General features: G+C 28.3%; 1 protein-coding gene across 1 annotated transcript in view; it reads left to right on the top strand.

Annotated features, from left to right (window-relative positions):
- LOC111613737 (nose resistant to fluoxetine protein 6-like) overlaps positions 1-11,632 on the top strand; it is a 27,839-nt gene extending 16,207 nt beyond the window's left edge. The window contains exons 5-14 of the mRNA XM_023355079.1: positions 809-903; positions 2,659-2,752; positions 3,852-3,935; positions 4,007-4,169; positions 4,243-4,322; positions 5,383-5,502; positions 5,882-6,005; positions 8,766-8,952; positions 9,929-10,071; positions 11,603-11,632. Of these exons, the coding sequence (XP_023210847.1) occupies positions 809-903; positions 2,659-2,752; positions 3,852-3,935; positions 4,007-4,169; positions 4,243-4,322; positions 5,383-5,502; positions 5,882-6,005; positions 8,766-8,952; positions 9,929-10,071; positions 11,603-11,632 (1,120 nt within the window). The remainder of the gene's footprint in view (positions 1-808; positions 904-2,658; positions 2,753-3,851; positions 3,936-4,006; positions 4,170-4,242; positions 4,323-5,382; positions 5,503-5,881; positions 6,006-8,765; positions 8,953-9,928; positions 10,072-11,602) is intronic.
- Positions 11,633-11,836: the final 204 nt, after the last annotated feature.

The raw sequence follows: 11,836 nt of genomic DNA, 5'->3' as shown, positions 1-11,836 counted from the left end.
AACTAGACAAAACGGGTTTTAACAAAGACATTTAGTATAAACTAGTTTCAACTAGACAAAACGGGTTTTAACAAAGACATTCAGTATAAACTAGTTTCAACTAGTTAAAACGCGTTCTAACTAAAAACGGGTTTTGACTGTAACATATATATATATATTTCATTCGTTATTTCATTTTATTTGTATTTAAATTTTTGTTTTATTTTGTTTATATTCGAATATCTTATCTCGATGATGGTTAACAGATTTGGCTGAAAGTGTTTGCTTTTTCATTAAATTATCTCAGCAAATTAAGGTGTTATGTTTTTTTGATTTTTTTTAATTCCTAGCTATTTTTTAATCAATGTAGCTGCGGAGCTCATTTTTCGCTTTATTCGTACTTTTTTATGTGATTTATTTGAGTTCCATTTGGAATGTAAAGTTCTTTGCTAGCCTTACTAGCATATATCTCAATTTTCATTGTTTCTACAGCTGCATACAAATCTTTTCCACTACATTAAAAACATCTGTACAGTTTCTCCGTTATATTTACGTTATCTGCCATTTTGAATTTATCTAAAAGTTAAATGTAAATGACTTTCGACATTCATTTCAAAGCATTTTAGTATGCAGCAATGAATGACCACATAACTTTAAACCATGATCACTTACTGGTACAAGTTATTTAATTCATTTATTTCTAAGAAGTAATCGGTGTTTTGATTTTCATATATTTTAAACGTTATACGAAAATCGTTATATCTTATTCTTTACATAAGTGTACGTAAATTAAACAAAACTCTTTACAAGAAATTTATTTTTATTGTAGATCCGTGTTCGGCACTTTAATAATTTGCGTAATCTTAGCAACATCCGTTCATACTTTGTTGAAATTACAAATAGTTAGCAAGAAAAGAGTGAACGGTAAGTCAAATTCCGTATATTTTCTGAAAAAGCATATAGATCAGGGGTATCCAACCCGGGGCCCGCGGGCCGCATGCGACCCAAGGCAAGTTCCAATGCGGCCCAATAAACGTGTAAACAAAACCGACAAATGTTTTAATTATTTATTATTTATTTATTTCAACGGCATAAACTCAAAAAAAAAAAATGTTTTACAAAGCCGTAAACTTTTATTCATATTTTATTTCTGAGTGGAAAGAAAATATTTTCAAATACTGTACTTGGAGATGTGTGAATGCGGAAAAATTACTAAATATAGATGGAGTTGTGACTCAAAAGATTATAGACCCAAATTTTGGAAAAGGAAGGAAGGATGAGAAAGGACAAAAGATGTAGTAGTGAGAAAGGTTAAATAGATATTCTGTTCAGCAAATATGCACCCGTAATTTTTCAACCTTTTACACTTCTTTATCTTTTTGTCTTTGTTTTTTTTCCCGCACTTGGGTCTATAATCCTTTGATTCACAACTCCAGCTTTATTTAGTATTTATTCCAACGTTGCAAGACTTGACTACATTGGGCCAAATGTGGCTACTTTTTTTCTTTGAAGTAAAAAATATCATTTGGCGCTTTGGCTGCATTTTCGGCTACATATTATTTATGATTATATTAATTGAATAAAAACACACTTTAAAATGGCGTTTCGTCGCTTATTATTATTAATTAATTAATTAATTAGAGATCCAAATAAAACAAATATTTGTGTTTCTCAAATAAATTTTCGTTTGTCTCTTTTATAATAAATAAATTTATCTATTTCTAACTAAAAATTAAAAGTGTCTATAGAAGTAATTTTTTTAAATATCCTTTTTCTTGATAAAGTTTTAATACTTATTATTACAATCTAGACATGTTAATTCTTAAATTTGGGCCACAATTATATATATTATATATACTTGTGGCCCAAAACTCCTTGACTTCTTCCAATGAGGCCCAGAGAAACAAAAAGGTTGGACACCCCTGATATAGATGTTCATTTGTTTTAAGTTACTCTGCAGATAATTTATATACATTTTATTATTATTAATAATTTAACACATCTTATTTATAGAGAAAATATTTGATACTGTGGTTTCCATATCGGCACTGACTACTTCAAGTAAATTGTTTTCCTGCAATATTTACCAGAAGACAAAAGCACTAAGCGGAATCAAAGTTTTATTGATGTATTGTATTATATTTGGTCACATTATGACAACTGCCGAAATAATACCGACTGTTTTCGGTAATTATGTTTTGTAATAAGCAATACGTTGTTATTTTTCGAAATCCCAAAATATAACTTTGTAGAAAAGTGTCTTGCCAATATCAGAATTATACTTTATGACATTATTTTCTTACCGTTGTTTATAAAGAGACATCGGTTAATTCTTAAGATGTTAATAGGTCTGACAATTCAATGAAACATTTATTTACTTAACATGGTTATTTACTATTTCAAAACTGAATTTAAAATGTTTTGCTTTAATAATGTTTTCAACCTTCAAACTCTTATAATGTTTTGCTTCAAAATTAAAAAGTACTAAATTATTAATTATATATATTATTACTTGTATTATCAATCTTTTCAACTCTTACTTTATAGTTCTACATATCTAATTTCATTTCGGTAACATTATTAATCGGACTGAATATTCTTGTATCTAATTCTATTAAAATATAAACTTAACGTCAATAAGTGAATAATTTTTAAATATTATTTTAAACTTTATTGCAGAAAAACGTATAAATTTTTCAAGAATAATCAATTACATACCAATAGAAATTTCTTATATTTCGTTTGCATTCATTGAAAGTTTTTTCTTAATCAGGTAAGATATACGCAAACCTGTTCTATTAAGATAATTATGCAAATTTACTTTTATGCCCTTTAAATATTTTAGAATTCTCTTTAACTTTTTATGTTTTAAATACAATAGCAGGTGATCGTAATTAAAACATTCATATTAAACGCTGTGTAAAGAGATATTTAGCATTTAATAAAATAGTTGTTCGGATAAATAAGTTTAAACATACAAAACTAAATAAATTTTTAATATAGAATTATATCAAGTACATTACGTATTGTTTAATTGTGCCATCGACAGAGGAAAGAATTTTAAAGCTTTACATAACGATGCGTAAAAGTTTCTTCAAATAAACGGTTTACTACTCCGTGAAATTGTTAATTACTTCATCTGTGTGTAAAAGAACGAATATAAAAGATACTTTTGTGTCTTTTCTATTTTAAAAATGTTTTTAACTTTTGTATGCTCAAACATTCAGCTATTTAAATTATATCAAATTTGGAACGGTAACATTACACGTCATGTGATGACAAGATCAGTTCGAAAATATAATACGATAGCACTTCATCAGAGTGTTTGTAAAAAACAATAATACAAATGTGAAGGTTATTCGTGCATAAAATACTACTAAACGTAGTCTGCATTTTGAAGTCTAAACTATCACGTAAAATCAATTATAATCAGCTATTGTACATGATAGTCATATTTATCAAAATTTAAAAATTGTGCACTTAATAGTTTCCAGTGTTCTCTGTCTGGCTGCGTGTCTATTCTTCCTTATTCTCACAATCGAAGTTAGATAAATGAAAGCCGGGAAGAGATATGAAAAGATTAGTGATCACTAAAACCTGATTTAGCAAACCCTAATACTAAAGATGTCACCGTATAAAATTTGTTGCAATTCCGCTGCTAAATATCTTTGTAAACAGCATTTACTAAGTCGATATTAATTATAACCATCTATAGTTACTGTTTTATAACTGTTTATTTTTTTGCAAATACAATAACTTAGTATATATATTCGTAATAGTAGCTAAATTTATATTAAATTTAAATTACGATGTTATGAATTGCTGTATAACAAAATAGCTAATAAAATGATTTGTATTTATTTTTTATTTAGTGGATTACTAACATTTTACACACGAAAACAAAAAGCAAAGTCAAACATGCAATATGTGCAATTCATAATAAACAGAGCGATCAGGTAAGGTAAATGAAATCGAATTCTTGCATTAAAAAGCTTTTATTGATGTAAAATGCACGAAAATTTTTCAGGTTAACACTACCAGTTCTTTGTGTTTTGGCCACGATGATTATTTTACCTCTTTTGGGCGATGGTCCACATTGGGAATATGTTAAACGTGAGGCTGAATTTGCAGAACAACATTGGTGGGAATTTGCATTTCATACTCACGTTTATGTAAATTATCCACATAAGGTAATTGTTCTGAATTTCATCTCAATTAATATTTTTATTATATATTTAATCTATGTACGTTTTGAACTTACAGGTTTTGTTTCACTTATGGTTTATTAGTGATTTGTTGCAATTAACGATTATCACAGCACCATTGTTATTCGTGTATGACAGGTAAGGAGAAAATTAATTATATGGTTAGTTAATGATATAAGAGCATAGTTGATTAAAAAAAGATAGAAATAAATAGAAATAAGACGGTAAATTAAGCCGATTTATCTTTTGTGCAGAACTACTACCTAATTAGCATCGAATATACAGGAAAAAATTGATTAATATTATGGAGACTGATAAAGGATAATGTTAAAAATAGTAATTGGAGTATTATAATTTCTGAAGTTGACACATCACATAATAATTTCATCTGTGTATCACTGTAATGCGATTAAAATTACGCGAAACCAGATTTTAGTTTCGAATTGGCTTATTCATTGTCATGTGTGCACATGAGAACTTCATATGAGATACTCTAACATCTAGATGAAATTTCTCTTAAAATGCACAATATTCAGCAATGACATTCTTATAAATTCTTTCATTCGAATACTTTAACATCCGCGGTTTCTGTCACCAAAAATTTGGATTAAGTCGAGTAATATAGTGTTCTGGCATATATAAAATGGCAAAAATTTATGACAGTTATGTGATATATTTTTTAAAATGTAAAAGAAAAAGAAAAACTATAACAACTGTAGACAACCAAAACGAAATTGTATTTATCACTGTTATACTCCGATATATACAGGTTTTTAATGAATATTTTATTTACTCGTTAACGATCATTTGTGTATTAAAAAACAATTCAAAGTGATTTAGTTTCATTCATAAATGCTAAGAAAAATATAAGGCTAGTAGGCCTATATTAGCTGGCCGAAGTAGTGTGATAGGATATTTCGTGTTAGAAATAGCGTATCTGAACATATTTTCTATGTTTGGATGTGGACGATTTTTTTTTGAAAGAAAATATTAATTATTTTGTAAATTTCGGCTTAATTTATTTCGAGAAAATTCGTAATTATAATTGTTAGCAAAACTTGTTCGACATAAAATTTCAAATGTAAGTAGAACTTTTTGCTGACAGTTCTGCTTTTCTCACACTGTAGATAAATTAAAAGTATTTTATTAATTTATTATTGTTTTACTGAAAACATTTGTATGTATTTTTTTATTTCAGATGGCCAAAACATGGGAAATTTGTAATATTTATGTTACTTATGGTTGGCATTACCTCACACGTGACTTACATGGTGATGACAGACAGCTTCCTTTTCATTGGATACTCTTTTGACAGGGAGTATGTTTTAGTGATATTAAAAACTTTGAGTAAATTATTTTACATTTTTAATTATTTACATAAATCTTACTTACAATGGCAATATGAGGCAAAGGGATAAATATATTGAAAGCACATATATACATTTTTATATATAAATATATGTGCTTTCATTATGTATGTGTTGTTAATTTATATAAAATACTTATGATGTAATATACATGATAGATTTCTGTATTAAACAGGTTCATACAGAAAGTATTTAGATAACTTTTCGTCAAGCCATAAATCTTTTTTTTGCTTGTCAAAAGAATGTAAAACTATAATAAAAACTTATACATTATAATATAGTTAGCATGCCATATGCAAAAAATAACAATTTTATGAATTTTATTTACAGAAAAGTGTATACTTATATGTTTAATAATCATTCAAGACCGTATTACTCGCACCTCACTTCTTACTGCACGGGTTTATTAATTGGAAATTTTCTGGCAAACAAAATGGAGATAAAATTCAAAAAAGTAAGTCATCTTTCTCACATTTTCAATATCTTATTAAACGTATTGTAACATAAATCATATTACAAAAAGAAATTATATTGGGAGTTAACGTTAACATGCACAAAATTATAACTCAAAATATTAAAATTTAGAATATTTGTTATTATTTAACCAGCCCAACGAAATACTTAATTTGACTGCTACCCTTTTCGTTTCATTAATGTTTATTTACTTCAACTAAACTAAAATTTTATTTTTATTGTCATCATCAGTCTATTTATGATTAAATTATATGTATGTAAACATTTAACAGAACGTGCTGAAAATTGCAGAAAAGAGTGTTTTATGATTTTAGAAAACATATTGTATACTTTAAAAGATATGAAGACAATTTCTTTATTTTATGAAAGAATAACGTAGGATAAATAAATTCGTTAATAAGATCAACGCTAACAACGACGGCGTTAAATTGAGAATATAACAAAAAAGTTCTTTAACAGTACATTTTTTAGATATAAACATCCAGTTAAAAAAAAGTGCATTTATAGATTAGTGTTTACATGAAATAATATAAACAGTAATGATCCGTAACGGTATAAGCAGGTAGCATTTCAAACTGTAATCAGAATGGCCTTTTTATATTGTGTCAGTGTTGTGGACAGAGCAAAGGAAATTGACAGAATTGTACAAATAGACGAAATTCTATAATACAAAATAAGGCACAATATCAAGAATAGCTAGAAGATACGAAATGAGAACAAAAGCTTCAAGACATGATCCCAGTAAATTCACAAAGTTTACATATAACAGAAGTACGAAAGGCATTATGAAAGAAATTGCGAATTGCAAGGAGTCAAGAATGATTCTGAAAAGAGCTCCGAACCTATATGAAATTTTAGGAAATGACAAATATAACATCAAGAAAAAACAAAAAGCAACAGAGTACAATTTTCCGTACGAAAACGTACAGCTAAGAATGAAAAAACAATATACTGGCGTCAGAATTGCAAATTTGGGAGTAAGACTCAAAGAACAAACACCAGAAAAGGTTCCAACACAACAGTACTTTCCCACTTGGAGCAGACCCAAGGTGCGATAGTAAAATGAAATAAAGCGGACATCGTCAAATTCTTGCTCTTTTCAACATTAGCAAGGACTGCTGAAAAAATTGAAATATACAAGAGCAAGCCAGAAAAGGCATGCATAAATGCAAGGGACGCAAAATGTCTACCATCGGCTTCGAAGTTCCATCGTATAGTCAAAGTGTTTGCCACGAACTCTTAATTTATATATTAGTCTATAGATGCACATTATATAAATTATCNAATTGAAAATAGTTCGTTTGATTTTCGGCAATTCTCTTCAGCGGTAGGTGTTATATAACAATTACTATGGTTATTGAAATATTGGATGTAAATGGGGTTTGCTTGCAAAACCTCCGCTGACGAAGTCGCGGGTAACAGCTAGTATTTCAATAACATCAGTGAAATTTTTGGGCAAAACGTTATGTATAGTGTTATACAAATGTCTTAAGTATTATAAGAGAAAGAAACACTGATAAAAATAATATTATTCTACGAATAATGTTTTTCCATAACAATATTTTAAAACCGTTAATATAATAAGCGAATAAATAATAAAAATACGTTTTTATAAATATTTAAGTTGATGTTTCTGAGAGAATTTTGTTCATGCCGGATAATTGAGGCCCGGATTAGGGAGAGTTTATTACGTAGAATGTAGATTTGAAAGTCATATACTTCACAATATATGTAATATTTATTAATTCACGGTTAAGCACGACACCTAGCTGTCGCGAAGTCGGGCGCAAGGGGCATCAGTTAGAACCAGTTTCAAAAATTAATTTTGTAAAAGTCATAGGTTTTTTCGCGAATTTTTCATGTTAGAAGTATCTGGGAATGTGTTTTTGATGTATTAATTAACAAAAAAATTGGTAAGAAAAGGAACACCCTTGGAAACGAACATTAGTGGGTTATATCTGGGTTATTGAGTGGCTATTTAACATTCTTAAAACCTATCAATTCCGACTGCTTTAGTTTGGTATTAACAGTGGCCTGCTTGGTGGCAATCATCTGTGCCTTGGCTTCAAAATAAAAACTTTTTGAAATTTGCCAACAGTCGAAATTTTACATTTACCCTTTTTTTGTTGATAGGTTTTTCCAGAGTTCAGTACGTTCAAACAATGACCAGTGCGTTCAAATTAGACAGAAACATATTCGTTTCATTTATTCGATACTTATATTTCAGATAAGTTATTCAGAAACAATTCAAGACTTTTAAATTCTCACTGTCATCCGTTTGTCTGCCTGCCTGTCTTTCTTAATATCTAGAACAATGTTAAATAAATGTATATAAAAAGAAGATGTGGAAGAATAGGTACAATAATTCCAAATGAACGTTTCGGTTTCAACAGAAGTTACGTTATTTTTTAATTCAAACTTGAATACTTTTTAAACTAATCAGATGGATAACCGGCACATCTGTATTGTCAGCACGAAAAGTATAATGTACAGGGTCAAGACACTACCAATTTTGAGGTGAAAAGCATATATTTTAAATTAAATAAATTAAAATTATATAATTAATTGCATCCTGGCATTGAGACCATGTCACTATAAATAATTGCTTGTATTTTATATATGTTCGACGGCTTTTTCAAATTTCAAAAATAAAGTAGGTCAAATTAAAACTACATATAATAAAAATCTAAACTATTACGAAAAAATATATTAATTTCAAAACATTTATTTTCTTTTTCAGATTTACCGTGTAATCTTCTGGATAATTTCCTTGTCTTTATTGATGTATTCTACTTTTGGATTGCACAAACAGATAACTGAAATGTCTCCAAACAAAACTCTTGTTTTTATTCACAGAGCTTCGTCACCGTTTATGTGGATAATTGGACTTTCTTGGATGTGTGTAGCTTGTATAACTGGATATGGAGGTATGTCGATTGCACAGTTTCATTTTTGAAAGTATTAAAGTATAGAGAGTGAACATAACTTGCATTTTCAAAGATAATGTAGAAAATATCGTTTTGAATTATTGTATTCACAAGCGAATCAAACATAACTGCTACTGTTTTGGAAAGTATTTTAAATAAAATATCAGATTTGTAATAAATTGTGATGTAGGAACGCCCTAACTACAGTCCCGGGACAAATCAAACATGCCATATAACCTTACAAATGAAAAAAAAATCAGGGCTGTGGAGTCGCGTAAAAATCTACCGATTCCAACTCCGACTTCGACTCCGACTTTTCCTTACCATCCGACTCCGACTCCACAGCCCTGAAAAAAATAAGCAAACCTTCGGTTTGTATAATACTATATATACAAACATTCATTGAAATACTAAAGTAGAATTTGGCTCTTCAATCGAAATGTTTCGATAAGATTATTCTAAGAGATCATTGAAAGAACAAACAATATTGTAATAACAAGTAAATAGCATGAGCTTATTTTCGAAACATAAAATATTTTCATGCATGACAATTTTGAATGGAATTTATTTACATTCTGTCTTTCCATTTATTTAATTAAGTACTGTTTATTCTTTAAAATATCTTTTATGTGTTTCAAAAAACTTATATTTTGTGATTTTTCTGTTAATGTTTATTTACGTTGATGGTTATTTTAATATTACAACAGAAACTAGTATTGAATAAAGTGCAGTGATTTTTAAAGATATAATATGTTTTTATAGTACTTATATTTCTAATAAAATGTTAATAATTGCTATTTTAATATTTATTATTTGTAAGGCAAATAATGAATGAATAATAATGAATACTTAGAAATATACGTCCGCATTTACTGCTTAACATATTGTTTTTTACGTTATGTAAGCATATAGAATGATAGTATTGTCAGATATATTTTTAAAGTTTTCGAATTTATTTTTTTTTTATTATTTTTAGGAGTTGTTAACAGATTTCTGTCTATGAAAGTCTTTACCATTTTAGATCGTTTGAACGTATGGATTTACCTGCTTCATCATCTAATTATGTTTTATATTTTCGCTCAGCTTAGAAAGGCAGCAACCTTTACTATGATAAATATGGTAATTTTATATTTATATAAATGAAATAATAATAATTTATAAATTTACCCATAAAATAATACATACATATATCAATGTTTTATTTTCTTATATTTATTTGTATATATTTCAATAACATTAGTGAAATTGTTGGGCAAAACGTTATGTATAGTGTTATACAAATGTCTTAAGTATTATAAGAGAAAGAAACATTGATAAAAATTATATTATTCTACGAATAATGTTTTTCCATAACAATATTTTAAAATCGTTAATATAATAAGCGAATAAATAATAAAAATACGTTTTTATAAATATTTAAGTTGATGTTTCTGAGAGAATTTTGTTCATGCCGGATAATTGAGGCCCGGATTAGGGAGAGTTTATTACGTAGAATGTAGATTTGAAAGTCATATACTTCACAATATATGTAATATTTATTAATTCACGGTTAAGCACGACACCTAGCTGTCGCGAAGTCGGGCGCATGGGGCATCAGTTAGAACCAGTTTCAAAAATTAATTTTGTAAAAGTCATAGGTTTTTTCGCGAATTTTTCATGTTAGAAGTATCTGGGAATGTGTTTTTGATGTATTAATTAACAAAAATTCTCAAAATATATCGTTTTTATTTGTATATAACGGAAGCAAGAAGACTTAAGTTTTTAGGAATTTTTCAGGAAAAAATCGTCAAATTAAGAAGTGTGTTTTACAAAGTGTATACAAGTCTGTTACTATCTAACCTCTGAATCGTTTTTCTGTATATGTTTTTTAACTGCCACAACCATTAAATTCTTTCTAACAATCCCCGGGCCAAAAATATTTCTGTATTTCCAAAAATACACCCTCTAATATTCTACAGGAACTACAGGTAAAAGTGCAGATTATTAGCAGATAACATCGATATTTAATTAACTTTACACTGTAATTAGTTAATTTATTTGTCTGTTATCAGATCCACCTGTACAAACAATTGTTGGAAAAATTCATTTAAATGCCACGCCCCCGCAGGCTACCAGTAGTAGTGGTTTGACACATACTGATCACAAAATTAATTTCAGATGTCAATTAAATTAAAATTGCAAATAAAAATTTGTTAAATAGAATTATTTCAGATCACAAAACTAATTTTTCAATGAATTTCCTAAATAAATTTGAGTGGCACTAAACACAAAATTAATTTTTATAATCACAAAANGATCATGAACATTGTAAACATTTAGCGAAATAAAGGTGCTATTGAATCGAATAACTTATTTTGTATCACAGTAGAAAATGATCGCAATCCATTAACCTATCGTAGCCGGTTAGTTACCAATAGCAAACGATAATAAAATTACTGAAAAGAGCTATTAATGGAAGCTGTGGAATTCGGTATTTATGGAATAATATGATTTACAGTTGGTAGAGAATGATAGAATCAGATTTACAGCAGTAATCAGATCATCTAGTTACCATCTTGATTACAAGTATAGCGTATAGTACGCAAATAGTTCACGATCCATTTTTCTAAGCACTTTTTTCTTATAAAGATTTATTGGTATATGAATTTAGCACGGATGTCAAAGTGATAAATTCAGGTAACACACGTGGACGAAATATCAAAACGAATGATAGATTAGCATTTTAATTGATAGAAATATTTTCAGTTAATTTTAATTGGAAAAAGACTTGTAAATATTCTTGCTTCTTGTCTAAATTAATGCTTCTTGATGTAGCCCGGGGCTGACTAATTGGACAGACTTATCAGACTTTTCAAGTGATGAAAATAGGTTAATGGATTGCGAT

Source organism: Centruroides sculpturatus, unplaced genomic scaffold (assembly GCF_000671375.1).
Source record: "Centruroides sculpturatus isolate CEXI.00-Female unplaced genomic scaffold, Cexi_2.0 scaffold1802, whole genome shotgun sequence".
NCBI lineage: Eukaryota > Metazoa > Arthropoda > Arachnida > Scorpiones > Buthidae > Centruroides > Centruroides sculpturatus.
The sequence above is the reverse complement of the archived record's forward strand: the minus strand, read 5'-3'. Positions and strand labels throughout refer to the sequence as shown.